Genomic DNA, 18,371 nt, shown 5'->3' with positions numbered 1-18,371 from the left:
GAATGGATGACATCCTAGGCAGAAAGCTCAGAAAGCCAAGTAATATAAAGCTGCAGAAGGAAGTTACCTGAGAGAAAAGAGATTCCATAGGTAATACTTTGAGTCCATTAATTCTACTTATAACTATGGTAATATTTTTAAGGTTTTTTTTTTTTTTTTTAGTTGTGGCAAAACCCCACATAACATAAAATGTACCATCTTGGTTACCACATGAGAACAAATTTTAGTAGTTTTGCATTTTTTGTTTCATCCAAAATCTTCCCAAGGCTGTTTCCTCCTCATAGTTCAACTGCTGGTTCAAACACATTCCGTTTTTGTTTTGGTTTTTTTTTTTTTTATTTGACATAGAGAGAGAAGCAAGAGCGAGCACAGGCAGACAGAGCGGCAGGTAGAGGCAGAGGGAGAAGCAGGCTCCCTGCCAAGCAAGGAGCCCGATGCGGGACTCGATCCCAGGATGCTGGGATCATGACCTGAGCCGAAGGCAGCCGCCCAACCAACTGAGCCACCCAGGCGTCCCCAAACACATTTCTTCTTCAGAGAGGCCTCACAGGATATAGTTGCTTCCCGACATCCCAATTTTCTGTCTCATTACCCTGAAGGACTCTTCACTACTGACATAGGTGTGTTTTTTGGCTTATTAACTGTCTCCCTCTCCCCACTATCATGATAGTTCTACCTGAGCAGGGACCTGGTCTGTCTGCTCTTCTCCCCATGCCTGGAACAGTGCCTTGCACATAGTATGTCCTGTTGCACATTTATTTATTTATTTATTAGCAGAGAGGCAGGCAGAGAAAGGGGGAAGCAGGCTCCCTGCTGAGCAGAGAGCCCCACGGATGACCCCAGGACCCTGAGATCATTATCTGATTGGAAGGCAGAGGCTTAAAACCCACTGAGCCACCCAGGCGCCCCCCGCCCCTCTTTTAAGTATTTATTGAAATACTTGCTGAGTATTAAGTATAGTGTTCTGTGATCCCCAGTTTTATATATTTTATCTCATTTGATCATTACAACTCTTTGAGTAAAATTTACTAGCCCCATGGTAAAGAGACTCAGAGAAGCATCTCACAAAGTCACAGGCCAATTAAATAACAGGTTTGGAATTGCTACGTAGCTGGCTTGCTTTTTGCAATACGTTCACTCCAGTTCTAGGGCTAAAGGTATTTCAAACTACTTTCCAATTAAGGAAGTGATGACTCTGGAGGATAGGAGAAACAACCTGCACATTTATTTACGTATCCAGTTCCTGCAGTGGGAACCCTTACTATCCCCACCCCACCCCTTATGCAGTTACACACACACACACACACACACACACACACACAGCAGACTTACGGCCACAGTAAAATTATTCTAAATGCAAAGAAAAAAATGCAATTACTCGACCGTTTGGAAACCTGAATCCCCTTGCGTATCGGAGTGTGTGTGTGTGTGGGGGGGGTTCTTCTTCTTCTTCTTTTAAATGGCTTCATTGAGATATTCTCTTGTTTTAAAAGTGCGCTCCTTTAGGGGACCGGGGAGGGGAAGAAAGTGTGCTCCTTTGAAATAATCTCATTCCCTAGAATATTTACTTCCCCATTTGCGCTTCCTTATTCTTAGGAGCTTTTGGTTTATTTGTTTATATATATATATATATTTTTTTTAAAGATTTTATTTATTTATTTGACAGAGATCACAAGTAGGCAGAGAGGCAGGCAGAGAGAGAGGAAGGGAAGCAGGCTCCCCGCCGAGCAGAGAGCCCGACGCGGGACTCGATCCCAGGACCCCGAGATCATGACCCCAGCCGAAGGCAGCGGCCCAACCCACTGAGCCACCCAGGCGCCCTATTTGTTTATATATTTAAGTAATCTCTAGACCCAACGTGGGTCTTGAACTAATGGTCCCAAGATCGAGAATCACAGGCTGTTCCGACTGAGCCAGTCAGGTGCCTTTCCTTCACTTTTTTGGATCTCCACTACTACAGGCACCTGAACGGATTCCCTTTCTTCTTTTTTAACCCCTATATTGCACAGCCAAACACGTGTAACCCGTCTGTATCCAATTCGCTCAGCCTCTCTCCAGGCCAGCCCGGCCCACCAGAAGCCCGGCCCCTTCTGTTTTCCAGAGCACCGCCTTTCGGCCCCTTTCCAACTTAGGGCCTACGGATCTCGCCCTTCCTCCCCACCCCCCCAACGTCTCGCGAGAGGTGAGCGCCCCTGGCCGGACGAGAAGAAAGTATCTGCTCCGCTGAGGGGGGAAAGAAGGAGCTGGAGACAGATTGTGGGAACGAACGCGGGCGGGCGGGAGGCGACGGAGCTACCAGAGGGTGAGTTCTTTTAACATTAAGTAGTCCATGATCTGGCGGAGTCCCTCTTTCAACTCTGGCCACTCTCAGTGTCCCAGGCCGGGGTCTCCCCTCCCAGTCTGTGTTGGACGGGGGCGCTGAGGCGGTGGCCGGGCCCTGTCTGAGGAAGTGGGTGGGGCATGGACTCATGCCGACCAATAAAAGAAAAGGAAGCTACGATTGGCGGCGATGAACACTAATGAGAGATCGTCTTTACCTTGCGGAGTGCCGCCCCTCTTCTCTCCCTCCTACCGCCTCCTTCCTCTGGGGGGGAAGGCGGGGCCAGAGGCCTGAAGTGTGGGGAGAACTTGGGGTAAGTAGCCCCGGGGGGCACAGGGCGTGGCAAGGAGAGGGGAGTTGAATCCTGAGGGAATGGAAGCCTAGTAGAGCCTAATGGGAGGGTAATGGGATGGGGTGGAATGGGAGGAAGGGGAGGAGTGCTAAATTGGTTGAAGACTCAGGCTTATCAAAGTGGGGTTAGGGGCTTGGCATTGAAGAGCCAAGGGTAATAGGCAGGAGGTAGGGAACAGTAGGTGAAAATATGGCATTGGGTTTGGATGGAAAGATAGGTGGATGTAAATCACTGGAAATGGGAGTCATGGCATTTTGATTGAATTTTGAAAATTATGAAAAAAGAATAAGGGCATGATTTCGGAGAGAAAGTATGAATTTTGAGAAAATTCAGTGAATGAGTTTAGGAAGACTTTATAGAGGTGGGCTTACCAGCCAAGGCATCACTTTTGGAAGAGTGTAAGGGAATTTAGAGGAGTAAAGGAGGTGTTGGGAAAGGAGACAGCAGATATATACAGGTCTTTAGCCTAGGTATCAGAAGCAGCCTAGGATATTGATTTGGGGCATTTGCTGTATATGGCACCTAGTCTGGTGACCAGCTTGCAAGAAGAGTGAGGTAGGGGTGGAGGAGGAGAAATACAGAACACTTTCATCACTTCTGCTCTGATTTCCTTTCTCCCTTCTCTTCCTCTTCCTACACTCCTCTCTTCCTAAACTCAGGGATGGGGGCTTGGGACTTCAGCTGTACAAGTTGGAACCCCATTGGGAGTCATGTTGCTCTGAATTGCTTGTTATGTTCTCTGACTGGGGTGTTTACTACCCAGGGCACCTCCTACCCAGATTGCTGCGTTGCTACTTTGCTAACTTTAAAAGTTTGCTTTCTACTTAATAGTGTTTTAGTATCTCCGAAGGTTGTATCATAGTAAGTGTAGGTTTGTGGGGATGTGCAGTTTTCTGGGCAAGCTCACTTGATTCTTATATTTAAAAACCTTGCAGTAGTGTAAGAATTCTTGTAATGACATTGGTCTTTACAGTTATTATAAGCACAGAAAAATATACTGAAGTTTGTTTTGTTAAATGTGTGTCTTATCCACTCATATTCTTGGAGCTCTTAAATGGTTGGTTGTGGTTAGTCTTAGTTAGCTTATATTATATATTTTTAAACGGTGTAAATAAGATGGACATATATTTCAGGAAAGTGAAAAATTTTCAGTTTCTTCTTTTGTGTCTAAACTCAGAAGTTAAAGATATGTCATAATATCTTAGGGCAAGGGTTGGGGAAATCAAACACAATTTGTACTTAAACATGGAGGATGTAAGGTAAGTGGAGGCTATTGCGAAATGTAACATGTCTGTAAGAAAAGAAGCTAAAGAAAAGTTTGGCAGCTATACTAAGTAGTCTTACCAGTTTGTTCTTAATTCTGTACAGCAAAGGGACGAGCCTTTGCCCTTTGTTTGATAGGTGTGTATTATTTAATAATGAATTAAACTAATATAGCCAATTAATTAAGAGCTGCTTTGCTGCTGCATAGATTTGTCTTTTATATCCTTCTCTTCTTCTACTTTTGAGAAGCAAAATAATGTCTGAAATGCCGGTAAAGCTGTTTCATGAAGAGAAACCAGAGTATGTTGCTTTGTATTAACCTTTGGTTTTCAGCAACCATTTGAAGCTTTTTCTCCTAGCCAGAAAGTTGCCCCTACAACACATTGAGACGAATTAATTACTAACCCTTTAGCATTAATTACTGAATTGAGCTCCATTATTTCACATTCAGAGCAGTGCTGTTGGACATTCAGACCTTTTCACAGTTTGCCTGGCAGCAGAACAAAAAATACCCAATGAAAGAGCAAAGTCCCTTGTTTTATTCTTCCATTCTCGAGTTTGTGGTGGCTTTAACTGGGGCACTATCAAATGCAAGATTTTTTTTTTTTTTTTTTTTTTAATTTCATCAGTGTTAAAACCTAGCAGAAAGCTAGGGAGTGTCAACACTGCTCATTTTTAAACTTGTGGATCAAAGGTTACATCCTGTGATAGTTCCAGGGTTGTAATTTTTAAGCATTTTTATTTACCGTGGCTTTTAAATGTTAATGGACACTGCTACTGTACCTCCTTTTTCTTTCCTCTCTCCACCTCCAGCTCCAAATGAAAATTGTTTTTTTCATCCAACTCTTAAGCTGCTACTTTGCCTCAAGTAAAGTCCCTGGCTCTGCCTGAACACAGCTGCTCTGAAATTCTCACAAGTTATTGTTTTGTACATGTCAAGACGGAGTTTTTCCTAGGCTGCAGTAGGAGGTAGTCAGTGTTAACAGCAGCCTCATCCACGTCTGAGAAGGAGGAGCCTTCTTCTTGCAAGGAAGTTTTAGGTGGAGCAAATAGCCTTGCCATGTAAATGTATAACAAAGACAGCTCTCTTCTGGAGGCTAGTTGGCAGGCTGGCATATAATTGTCCCTTATCCCTTGATAAAGGTACTAAAGTTAAGGTGCAGATGTTGTTTCTTTCAGAAAAACAAATGCAGCATTCATTTAAAAAGAAAAAGCATTAATTTTTTTTTGCTGTTGGTTTCTCTAAAAATGGCACTATGATTTGAGAGTTCATGAAAGAATTTTCTTTTCTTTTCTTTTTTTTTTTTTTTTAAGATTTTATTTATTTGTCAGAGAGAGAGAGAGATCACAAGTAGGCCGAGAGGCAGGCAGAGGCAGAGGGAGAAGCAGATTCCCTGCCGAGCAAGGAGCCCGATGTGGGACTCAATCCCAGGACGCTGGGATCATGACCTGAGCCGAAGGCAGCCGCTTAACCAACTGAGCCACCCAGGCGTCCCCATGAAAGAATTTTCCATCGGGTGCCTGGCTGGCTTAGTCGGTAGAGCATGTATATGACTTTTGATCTTGAGTCGTGAGTTTGAGTTCCACACTGGGTGTAGAGAATACTAAAAAACAAAAAAACTTTAAAAAAAAAAGATCTTGGGGCGCCTGGGTGGCTCAGTGGGTTAAAGCCTCTGCCTTCGGCTCGGGTCATGATTCCGGGATCCTGGAATTGAGCCCCGCATCGGGCTCTCTGCTCAGCGGGGAGCCTGCTTCCTCCTCTCTCTCTGCCTGCCTCTCTGCCTACTTGTGATCTCTCTGTCTGTCAAATAAATAAAAATAAATAAATAAATAAAAAGTCTTCCATCTATTTAGAAACATGTCAAAGGAAACAATTTTTTTTTTAAAGACTTTATTCATCCATTTGACAGATAGAGATCACAGTAGGCAGAGAGGCAGGCAGAGAGAGAGAGAGGAGGAAGCAGGCTCCCTGCCGAGCAGAGAGCCCGATGCGGGGCTCGATCCCAGAACCCTCAGATCATCACCTAGAGCCAAAGGCAGAGGCTTAACCCACTGAGCCACCCAGGTGCCCCAAAGAAAACAATTTTTAAGCATCAGTTTTTTAATGTTGCCTTCCTGAAGGAGGCTTCTTTTGGGATAAAGTATATTCATGAAACATGAAAATGCGTCCTATTTGGAATTCCTGGCAGGTGGGTCTTTTCACTTCTTTTTTTTTTTTTTTTTTTTAGATTTTTTTTTTTTTAAAGATTTTTTTTTTATTTATTTGACAGACAGATCACAAGTAGGCAGAGAGGCAGGCAGAGAGAGACAGGAGGAGGAGGCAGGCTCCCTGCTGAGCAGAGAGCCCGATGCGGGACTTGATCCCAGGACCCTGAGATCACGACCCAAGCCAAAGGCAGAGGCTGTAGCCACTGAGCCACCCAGGCGCCCGGTCTTTTCACTTCTAACGCAATAAGAAAAAGGTCCCCACTTCACAGATACCCTATTCCATTATTGGAGGTCTACTTTTAGAACATTCTTTACATTGTGCTGAAGCTCTTTAGTTCTGCCATTTGCAACTATAATAAATAAACCTAATTCCTTGTCAGCATGGTAGTCCTTCAAGTATTTGATGACAGTTATGTAGTAGGATAAATATCCCAAGTTATTTTAGCCATTCCTTAAATGATAAAGTTCAGGCCTCATCAGCTGGGTTGCCTGTATTTAGGGTTTCTTATCTAGATCTGAAATATAACACCTCAGGTATAATCTGATCAATACAAAGTACGGGGAAGAGTATGGCCTCTTTACTGCTGTGCTCTGTACTTCTATTCTTAAAGCCTAAGATCGCATTAATTTGTGTAATTGATTTTTTTAAATGTAATTGATGACCTTACATTTATCCTTGTAATTGTCATCTTGTTAATTTGGGTTTATTGTTTTAGCTTAATAATGTTATTTGGCCTCTTAGCTATTCCTTATATCCTCATGTTTGTATCTTTGGTAGAGAAATTTGATAAATGAGACATAAACATCAATGTTTTTGTTTTAGGTCACTGGTAGAAATATATAAGGGTGGAGCAGTGCCATATAACATCAGCATGCTATCATTAGGTTGATATTAATCCATCAATCAACCTTTTGCGTAAAATTCAATTATGAATTCACCTTCTGTTTTATCATCTAACTTATATTTCCTGTGTAATATTAAGAAGTATCCTGTTGAAATCTAAATATATTGTCTCTGACCTATCCCTAAGCTCCTAGGCTAGTGACCTGGTAAAAAAAGAAGTTAGACATTAGTTGCTACCTAGCTAGGTCATGCTAGTGTTTATAAATCATTGCATTACTTGTCAGTTGTTTATAAGACATCTATTTAATAATTCCCCTGTGTTTTAAAGTAAAATTCCCCCCCTTTCCAACATTGCTGGTCCTGCTTCCTTTATTTTTCTTTTTTAAAATAATCCTAGAATGATTAACAGTGTTTCTGCATAGGTGCATATTTTGTGTCGTCAAATGAAATTCTGTTTTGGAATCTTTTAGGAAGACATGGCATTTTAAGTTAATATTAAAAAATTAAACTATTATCCATGTAGCGGTTTTATCATAGCCTCCCCATAATATTGACATCTCCAATTTAGACCTAACTTTTCATTTTGTTTGGAATAAAAACCTACACTACCTTTAAGAAAAAGCACACCCCCTCACACACAATTGCCTTTTATTATAGTTTATTGATGTGGTGGGCTAAGTTTGTCATGCTCTGTGCTATAGGTAAAATTGTGCTAGAAATAAGCCAGAACATCAGAAGACATCTCTAGGGAATAAAGATTGTGTTGGCAGTCAACAACTTTCCTGTGTGTTAATTTTAGACCTGATAGTTGAACTTATGTTTGAGCAATTTTAGCTGATAAATGCATTTTTAAAGCACCTTCCTCTTTTGGGGTTTTAATTTTTACTTTCACTTTTAAAAAATTGAAAATTGTCAATGGAAATGTCTCTGTGGAATGAAGTAGCATGCTGTTAGGGACAGGGTACATCTTTTGATAGCTTCTTATCTATTTGAGATTGTTTAGTTATGAATTCTCCTGAAAAGCAGAAGATGGACTTGATGACCCCTCAAGGTCCTTTCCAGTCCAAACATTCATAAATAGAAACTCAGATCAAAGAACTTACTATTGAAGAAAAGTAGACATTAAAGAAAATGAAATTGAAGTGGTTCTACTGACCCAGTGGGAATGGCTAAACAGAAAGTAAGGAACATAAATGTCAAGAAATAACTCCTTTGAGCAAGAAACAAAACAAGAATCAACAACAACAAAATTTTGCATTGGGGTCATTTCATGTCTTAAAATATTTCATCCTGATATTTTCTGTATAGAATTTCCCTGGTGGACACTTTGTGTTGAAATAGTTTGTCTCCCTACCCCCGTAAGCCTTAGTATTTTGTTTTCTTTCCTTCTCTTGTTTATCCTTTTGTTTAGAAAGTGTATGTGTGTGTGTGGGGGGTGTGTGTCTGAATAATAGACCCACTGCTTGTGTACAATGAAGAAAATTCAGTTTGGTTTTGAAAGTAAAGGTATACTGCTTGGCTACCTTAGAGAGGAAAAATTTTATGAAAAGATGAATTTGTTACCTAGTTTTTAGAACTTTTTAGGCAGACATGTAGGAAAGACTCCCAACTAAGGCAAATGTGAGTTACTACAGTAATCTTTTTTTTTTCTTTTTTAAACTATAGTAATCTTATGAAGGATCTAGGAACACTTAATCGGAGAACAAAACTCATTACAAACAACTTCACTTTGTTAGCTTTTTTTCATCTTCTTGCAATTTTAATCCTAAATGTTCTCATACATTTGAAACCCGAGTATATAAAAAGTTTCTCTTTTCAGGATGCCTGACTGGGTCAGTTGGTGGAACCTGCGACTCTTGGTCTCAGGTTGTGAGTTCGAGCCCCATGTTGGGTGTAGAGTTTACTTTAAAAAAGGTTTCTCTTTTCTGTTCAAGAATGCATTTTTCCTTGGGGCGCCTGGGTGGCTCAGTGGGTTAAACCGCTGCCTTCGGCTCAGGTCATGATCTCAGGGTCCTGGGATCAAGCCCCGCATCGGGCTCTCTGCTCAGTGGGGAGCCTGCTTCCCTTCCTCTCTCTCTGCCTGCCTCTCTGCCTACTTGTGATCTCTGTCTGTCAAATAAATAAATAAAATCTTAAAAAAAAAAAAAAAAAGAATGCATTTTTCCTTAATAAATATCAACTTGTGAAAGCGTAACCGGAGCTAAGATTTAGCTTAAAAAGTCACTTTGTGAGCTTGTGGCTTGGGCCTCCATGGAACAGTGTTGTTCCGCCATTGCTGCACCCTCTCACAAAATCCAACTTGTTTTGAGTGGAATTACCTATTAATATCTTATGTGGTATAGTGCTTTTTGCTGACATAGTGGACAAAGAAGATTTATATGCTAAATTGGTCAGATTGTATTTGGGGCTTATAATTTACCATGCAGTAGAAAAATTACTTTTTTTCAGATTAAAAAATAGAACATAATCATTCTTTCTGAAAAGGAATACGCCAGATTATATTATAAAAACAGGATGATTTATTGACTAGAATGTATGACTGCTGTAAATGATTTGTGTTGGCACCAAGTTTCTTGCCAGTAATGTTTATTTAAGCTTTATCAAACTTGAGTAACACCATGTTGGTTTTATTTAACATGGTTTTTCTGGTATTTCTGGTAGTAATGTGTCTCCTGTAGTACCATTTTCTTTATTTTTTTAAGTTATAGGCAAGCAGTAGTTTGCTGATATTTTACACATCTGTGTTTGGGATTATTGAAAGTCAGTGAGCATTAGAATACCCCAAACAGATCACTGTGTTGCCAGTATATGGACAGTCTTTAGAAAACAGATTTTTTTTTCCTTGAGAATTTTTAAGCATCTCCATGATTGTCATTATTGTAGCAATTTCCTATCTAGGGCTTAACTCATACTAGGGTTTAATATTAAAGTCTATCAGGTTTATTTTTGTTAGTAATGTATTTAAATTAAGTCCATTAAAAAAAAAAGAAGTGCATGAAGATTTTAAATTTATCCTTAAGGATTAGTGTTTAGGGGTTGATCGCTACTGGTGTATTGTTTTAGGGATGATACCTTATCTGAAAATGAGTAGGAAAAAACCGAAAACACAGGGTTAGATTTTTGACAGCCTTCCAGTTTCCAGGAATTTTTCAACTCCTAAAATGCATATTGAGGCCAAACATAGACACATATAGTGTTCTCTAGTTATTTCTAACTCTGCTTCCTGCTGTCACTTTAGTAAGCTTGTGCTTCTTTGTTTTTATTAACCTTTCTGAGGATAGCTTAAAATAGTTCCTTGAATCCTCCAAAAGCCTAGAGAGACTTAAAAAAAGTTCTAGTCAAATAGTTGCCTATATGAAGCTGTTCCCAGATAGGTTCTAAGGTTTGGCCATGTGTTGTCTAACTTATGATTCAGCCTAATTCTCACTCCCATCTGTTTTTAGTCATTCGATACAAAAGTATTTGATCTATTTAAGCTGGCTCCTGTTTTGGAAACCTGTCCCTTGCATGTCAGAGCTCAAAATCCAGAAATTAATTTGAACCTTCTCTTTGATCAATCCAGGGTACTCTACTGTTTTTTTTTTTTTTTTTTTTTTAAGATTTTATTTATTTGTCAGAGAGAGCAAGCATGCACAAGCAGGGGAAGCAGCAGGCAGAGGGAGAAGCAGCCTCCCTGCTGAGCAAGGACCCCCCCCAATGTGGGACTCGATCCCCGGACCCTGGAATTATGACCTGAGCTGAAGGCACATGCTTAACCGACTGAGCCACCCAGGCGTCCCTGTTTGTGTATTTCTTAAAGCAGTGGGTCTCAAACTGCTTTTGGTCTCAATACCTACCCCTTTATACTCTTCATAACTGTTGGGGACTCCAAAGGACTTTGGTTTGTCTTGGTTATATCTGTTGATGTTGAGCATTTTAGAAATTAAAGTGGAGAAATTGAAAAAACACTCACTTTCAAATAACAACATAAATAATTACTATAGTGTCAGAAAAATTGGGGGGCAGGGCTTCAAATCTTTTAATGTCTGACTTAATAGAAAACAGCTGGATTCTCATATTTGCTTCTGTATTCAGTCTGTTACAGTATGTTGTTTGGTTGACGTATGTGAAGATAACCTGGGTTCACACACAGATACTAATAGGAAAAGGAAAGATTTATTTTTAAAGACTTACTTATTTGAGAAGGGAAGGGGCAGACTGAGAGAGTCTTAAAACAGACTCACTGGTGAGCGAGGTGCTGGATGTGGGACTTGACCCCACAGCCCATGAGATCATGATATAAGCAGAAACCAAGAGTCTGATGTTCAACCGACTGAGCCACCCAGGAGGAGCCCAGGAAACGGAAAGATTCTTTTCAGATAATTGTAGATAGTCTTTCTTCTTTGATACTATACCAGAATCCAAAATGGGGTAGTTTCTTAATGGTTGACTGTTGTGTAGAATCTGAAACCACATCTCTGAATTTTTAATACTGTTAAATTAAAATGAATTAGCCTGTCTTGCTCTTTAAATAGATCTTTTGTCCATGTATGACTTGAACACCCGTAAACCCTCTGAATGGTTCTTAGGAATCTATGGGGATCCCTGGAGCCCACTCTGAGAACTGCTGTCTTGTAGTACCAAATTGGAAAAATACAGCCCTTTACTATATGGAAGAACTATAAGCTCTCCAACCATTTTAGTTTCCCTCCAAGGCTGAATTTCTGACCATTTGCACCGGAATTACCCAGGGTGTTTTTTTTTTTTTTTTTTTTTTTTTAAGTGTAAATTCTTGGGCCCCAAAGCCAAGAAAATCCAGGAGGCATAGGAATCTGTATTTTTCAGGGTGCCCAAGTGAATATGTTAAGGTTGAGAACTATGGAGCTAGCTTAATTAACCTTATTTTTAGAAGACCTAATTTCTTGGGCATCTGACTGGCTCAGTCAGAAGAGCATACTACTATTGAGTTGTAGCTTGAGCCCCACAATGGATGTAGAGTTGACTTAAGAAAAAGGGGGGGGGGGCGCCTGGGTGGCTCTGTCGGTTGAGTGTCTGACTCTTGGTCATGGCTCAAGTCTTGATCTCCCCGTCATGAGTTTGAGCCCTGTGTTGGGCTCCATGCTGGGTGTGGAGTCTACTTTAAAAACAAAAACAAAAAACAAAAAACAAAAAAAAACACAAAAAAGCCTAATTTCAAAAATTTGTAGTCATTTATTTATTTATTTATTTATTTTTTTAAAGATTTTTATTTATTTATTTGACAGACAGAGATCACAAGTAGGCAGAGAGGCATGCAGAGAGAGAGGAAGGGAAGCGGGCTCCCCACTGAGCAGAGAGCCCGATGCGGGGCTTGATCCCAGGACCCTGGGATCATGACCCGAGCCGAAGGCAGAGGCTTCAACCCACTGAGCCACCCAGGTGCCCCCAAAATTTGTAGTCATTTAAAAAGAAATTATTATTAATTCAATTTAATTGAATAGTCACAATATAAAAGTTCTTACTAATGGTTAACACACACACTCTGACATTTGTCATAATTGGGATCTCCTAATTACCCATGTATTTTAATTAGTAATAGTTATTTATAAATACGAGGAGTTTGCAAACTAAGACCAAATAGTAAATAAGGCTTTGCAGGTATGAGGTCTGTTTGTAACGATTCAGCTCTACCATTGTAGCACCTAAGAAGCCATAGACAACATGCAAAGGATAAGCATGGCTGTATTCCCATAAAACTTTTTTATGGACTCTAAAATTTGAACGTCATGTAATTTTTATGTGTCATGAAATACTTTTTTTGTTTTTTTCCAACTATTTAAAAATGTAAAAACCGTTCTTAGCTTGTGGTCTATACAAAAAGAGGTGGCAGGCTGGATTTGGCCCACTGACTGAAGTTTGCCAATCCTTGACATATACTGTAACTGGATTATGAATTTAAAAATTATCATAGTAAAATATACTTAATGTTGGGCAACCCTCTTGGGTCCCCTCCCTCTTAGAGAGCTTTTTTTTTTTTTAATTAATTAATTTATTTATTTGAAAGACAGAGATCACAAGCAGGCAGAGAAGCAGGCAGAGAGAGAGAGTGGAGGAAGCAGGCTGTCTGCCGAGCAGAGAGCCCGATGTGGGGCTCGATCCCAGGACCCTGGGACCACAACCCGAGCCGAAGGCAGAGGCTTTAACCCACTGAGCCACCCAGGCGCCTCTAGAGAGCTTTTTCTATTGCTCAGTAAACTTTACTTTGTTGTCCACCACAAAAAAAAAAAAAAAAAAAAATTACACTCTTAATGTTAAAACTATGAACATTATTTAATTTTTCTAGACAAAAAAATTGCTCCAAGAATTTGCAGTCCCTCCTGATTCATATTTCTGGACATTCATTTGTATAATAAACATATAAGAAACATCTATTATGTGTAAATTTTTGGAAGTAACACAATTCAGTTGGAAGTAGTTATACAATAGGCAGGTTATCGTACAACTTTTTTTTTTTTTTTTTTTTTAAGATTTTATTTGGGACGCCTGGGTGGCTCAGTTGGTTGAGTGGCTGCCTTTGGTTCAGGTCATGATCCCAGCGACCTGGGATCGAGTCCCACATCGGGCTTCTTGCTCAGCAGGGAGCCTGCTTCTCCCTCTGTGTCTGCCTGTGCTCACTCTCTCTCTGACAAATAAATAAATAAAATCTTTTAAAAAAAAAGATTTTATTTATTTATTTGGCAGACAGAGATCACAAGTAGGCAGAAGGCAGGCAGAGAGAGAAGAGAAGCAGGCTCCCTGATGAGCAGAGAGCCCGATGTGGTGCTCGATCCTGGGACCCTGAGATCATGACCTGAGCTGAAGGCAGAGGCTTTAACCCACTGAGCCACCCAGGTGCCCCTTTATCGTACAGCTTTTAGGAGATTTTGTTTTGTTTTTAAAGATTTTATTTATTTGTCAGAGAGAGAAAACACATGCAGGGCCAGCAGCAGGCAGAGGGAGAGGAAGGCTCCCCACTGAGCTAGGATCCCATAGAGGGACTCATCCCAGGAGCCTGGGATCATGACCTGAGCTGAAGGCAGAGTCTTAACGGACTGAGCCACCCAGGTGTCCTTAACTTTTAGGAGTTCTAAAAAGATGTGCTATCCGTTTTTATATCTTCTTCGAAGTGTGTGAGAATAGGTAACTAGGAGTCAAGTGAGCCTTAACCTCTTGACTCATCTTTTGTCTATTTTTTTTTTCTCTCTAGCTCAGTTTTCACAGTCTGTAAGCAAAGTGCTTTACAAAAACTCTGATATAAAACAGTAAGGCAAGTTAGTTTAAGATTAGAGTGATATATGTGCTTTCTGTATAATCCCTTTGGGGCAGTTGGTTTACCTACTAGTGAAATAATATATGCTAAACTGTTTTTATGCTAAGTAATACTGTGGAAAACAAACCCAAAATTTATGAACAGAAATTTCAATTCCTAAATAATCTACTACCTAGTAAAACTTGAGTCTTTGTTTTCTGAGGTTCACATAATATGCATTATAGTCTCACCGTTCATATGTTTACTGGCATCGTTTCCTTAAATCATTTTTCTAGATGTAATGCAAATCACAGCAACACTTGAGTATCCTATGGAGAATAAAATGTTGAGACTGCAGTGGTAGAGATCTTTGGTGTTTGTACTCTTTGCTTAGTAGCAGCTTAATTATCTTAGAGTCTGAAACTTGGTATCCAAAGTTATGTTCTTGGAAGAGAACTGTTTGTATATAATTTCTTTCTTTTTAATATCATAAGGGAATGGAGCCCATAGAGCTCTGTTTGGGTGCCTGTCTACATTTTTTAGCTTGTTTATAACTGAACTGAAAGACCTTTAGTACCTGCTAAGCTTGGTTTCAGCTCTCTTTATTCTCTCTGTGATGAATGGCTGGAGCAATTTCTAAGTGTTTGATATAAGTAATACTCTTTAGGGAACATTCATGGGATTCTGAAAATGGGTTCTTGAAGGTAACAAAGGAGGAACTATCTTGAACTGCTTGATTACCCTGTGTATCGATATGTTTCCACCGTGTCTATTTCCATATGAAGCTGCTAGTTTATATTATAGAAAGATTTTTTGGTAGTCTAAAAAATGAATTTGTCAGTTGGTTCTGTTGCTTTGTAGTAGAGAATGAACAGCCTTGCATGATTTTTTTTTTTTTTTAAGATTTTATTTATTTGTCAGAGAGAGAGAGAGGGAGAGAGAGCAAGCACAGGCAGACAGAATGGCAGGCAGAGGCAGAGGGAGAAGCAGGCTCCCTGCCGAGCAAGGAGCCCGATGTGGGACTCTATCCCAGGACACTGGGATCATGACCTGAGCCGAAGGCAGCTGCTTAACCAACTGAGCCACCCAGGCGTCCCACCTTGCATGATTTTTAAATATACCGTCTAGTGCTTTATAAGAGTGTACCAGATGTGGACCTTTTTTTAACTTGTAGATTTTTTTAATTAGATTACCCTATATTATTTTTATTTTTTTAAAAGCAATCTGTGATCAGTGTAGACTTCAGAAAATGCTGAAAGTACGAAGAAGAAAGCAAAACTACCTGGAATACCATTATCCAGAGATAACCATTATTAACATTGGATGCTAATTCCCTTATCTTTTTATATGCTTATTCTTTTGTTGGCTTTTTTTTTTTTTTCTCCCCCCAGTAGGCTCCATGCCCAATGTGGGGCTTGAACTCATGACCCTGAGATCAAGAGTTGTAAAGTTGCACGTTCTACTGACTGAGCCAGCCAGGCGCCCCATTTTGTTTGCTTTTTTATAGATTTGGAATTATGGTGCATATGCAGTTTTATATCCTGCTTTTTTCCCTATAGAATATATAGCATTTTGGGCGCCTGGGTGGTTCAATGGGTTAAAGCCTCTGCCTTCGGCTCAGGTCATGATCCCAGAGTCCTGGGATCGAGCACCGCATCGGGCTCTCTGCGAAACAGGGAGCCTGCTTCCCTCCTCTCTCTCTGTCTGCCTCTCTGCCTACTTGTGATTTCTGTCTGTCAAGTAAATAAATAAAATCTTTAAAAAATAAAAATTAAAAAAAAAGAATATATAGCATTTTCTTATGTCATTAAATAGCTTTCAGAAAATGTTATTTTTTTTTTAAGAGTTTATTTATTTATTTGACAGAGATCACAAGTGGGGGCGGGGGGAGGGAAGCAGACTCCTGACTCCCCGCTAAGCAGAGAGCCCGATGTGGGGCTTGATCCCAGGACCCTGGAATCATGACCTGAGCCAAAGGCAGAGGCTTTAACCCACTGAGCCACCCTGGTGCCCACAGAAATGTTATTCTTAACTTAAATATAGTCTCTTTTCAAGCAGTATCTTACATTGATCCATTTTTCTAAACATTTAATTCCTGTTCTTTTTTTCTTATTGTTATAAATATGACTGTGATAAACCTTTTAATATATAAGTGGTCCATGTTTTGGGCTTTAACCCCAGAATAAAGTCCTGAAAAAAGAATGATTTGTTCAAGGGATACAAAACATTTTAAGACAATATAAATATTTCCAGATTGCTTTCCAGAAAGATTGTTCAAATATGTACTCCCAAAAGTCTTATATGAAGGTATAAAAATTTCTTTTTTTTAAAGATTTTATTTATTTATTTGACAGAGAAAGGGATAGTGAGAGAGGGAATACAAGCAGGGATGGAGTGGGAGAGGGAGAAGCAGGCTTCCCTCTGAGCAGGGAACCTGATGTGGGGCTCAATCCCAGGACCCTGGGATCGTGACCAGAGCCCAAGGCAGACACTTAACGACTGAGTCACCCAGGCATCCAAAGGTGTAAGAATTTCTGTGGCATTCTTTTTCTTAAATGTTTCTTTCTTTCTTTCTTTCTTTCTTTCTTTTTTTTAAGATTTTATTTTATTTCATTTATTTTTTTAAGTAGGCTCCACACCCAGTGTGGGGCTTGAACTCAAAACCCCCGAAAACTTGCAGCTCCTTAAACTCACAGCCACAGTGGCATGTCTACCTAGGAAGCCAGCTAGGCCCCCCTCTGCTGCATTCTTTTATACATGAAAATATATCTTAACAGCTCTGGCCTGGGTTTTGTTTTCAAGGGCCAATGAAAGGTTAACTTGACAAATAATCTTCCTTTTCCCCATTTTTTAGCACTCTAACTGAAAGCTGTAGAGTCACCTCTATGCTATTTGGATGATAAGGAAAGCACGGAGTTGGTTGAGTATAGTCACATCAAGTGCCTTAGGCACAAAGTAGTTGTATATGTATTTAAAACATGGCAAATATGTTTAGCTTTAAATACATAAATACCTGTATAGCAGTTGTTTTGTGGACCAAGCTGGCAGCTTTATGAAAAAATACAGGAAGATAAATGTAGAATTTCAGCAGAGTATACTTAAATATTGGCTTCATATTAAATCAGTAAGTATTTATCAAAAATAAACTGTGTTATGAAAGGAAAGGCTTCCAGAAACCTAGATCTCTGTATTCTATCCCATTCCCATTTTGGTCACAGATAATACAGCCATTTTCTTTTTATTCATGAAACTAAAATAGCCTGCTCATGGCCACTAACATATCACCATTTCATTTCTTTCATAGCAGTTATCTGCTATTAATCTGAAATTACTTTGTTTACTTGGTTTGTGTTTGTCTCTTCCTTTTAGAGTGTAAGCACCGTAAGAGTAGAAACCTTGTCTGTTTCATTCACTGTTGAATTCTGGGGCCTAGAGTGTGGGTAGGCACTGAATTGATGCATTTTAGGGTTGTTGTTGTTTTGTTTTTTTTTTAAGATTTTATTTATTTATTTGACAGATCACAAGTAGGCAGAGAGGCAGGCAGAGAGAGGGAGAGAGAGAGAGAGGAGGAAGCAGGCTCCCTGCTGAGCAGAGAGCTGGATATGGGGCTTGATCCCAGGACCCTGAGATCATGACCTGAGCCGAAGGCAGAGGCTTTAACCCACTGAGCCACCCAGGCGCCCCGAATTTTAGGTTTTTTCTTCTTGTTTTTTGGTTTTTTTAAAAGTAGGCCCCATGCCCAGTGTGGAACTCAACTCGGGGCTTGAGCTCACCACCCTGAGATTAAGATCAAGACCTGAGCTGAGACCAAGAGTCAGATGCTTAACCGATTGAGCCACCCAGGCACCCCAGTGAATTGATGAATTTTAAAACTGACCATAGGGGCGCCTGGATGACTCAGTGGGTTAAGCCTCTGCCTTCGGCTCAGGTCATGATCTCAGGGTTCTGGGATCGAGCCCCGCATCGGGCTCTCTGCTGGGGAGTCTGCTTCCCTCTCTCTCTCTGCCTGTCTCTCTGCCTACTATGGTCTCTGTCAAATAAATAAATAAATAATCTTAAAAAAAAAAAATAAATAAAATAAAACTGACCATATTTACTTTTTGATCTAGAAAGTAAATTGTGATTATTAGTTTCAGAC

General features: G+C 40.1%; 1 protein-coding gene across 3 annotated transcripts in view; it reads left to right on the top strand.

Annotated features, from left to right (window-relative positions):
* The first annotated feature begins 2,184 nt into the window (after positions 1-2,184).
* Positions 2,185-18,371, top strand: part of LOC111157725 (activating transcription factor 7) — a 90,456-nt gene continuing 74,269 nt past the window's right edge. The window contains exon 1 of one of the 3 annotated variants that reach the window (XM_022519366.1): positions 2,185-2,302. Coding sequence is in view for 1 of the 3 variants with exons in the window: in XM_022519365.1 (XP_022375073.1) it covers positions 2,520-2,633 (114 nt within the window). In the remaining 2 variants the exon portion in view is untranslated. Of the gene's footprint in view, positions 2,303-2,366; positions 2,634-18,371 lie in introns of those variants that run through there. The other 2 variants (XM_022519365.1, XM_022519367.1) reach the window with 2 other exon arrangements.

The sequence above is a fragment of the Enhydra lutris genome, unplaced genomic scaffold (genome assembly GCF_002288905.1).
Source record: "Enhydra lutris kenyoni isolate GAN:26980312 unplaced genomic scaffold, ASM228890v2 scaffoldscaffold56, whole genome shotgun sequence".
Taxonomy (NCBI): Eukaryota; Metazoa; Chordata; class Mammalia; order Carnivora; family Mustelidae; genus Enhydra; species Enhydra lutris.
Note: the sequence above shows the minus strand (reverse complement) of the source record. Positions and strands in the feature narration are given on the sequence as shown.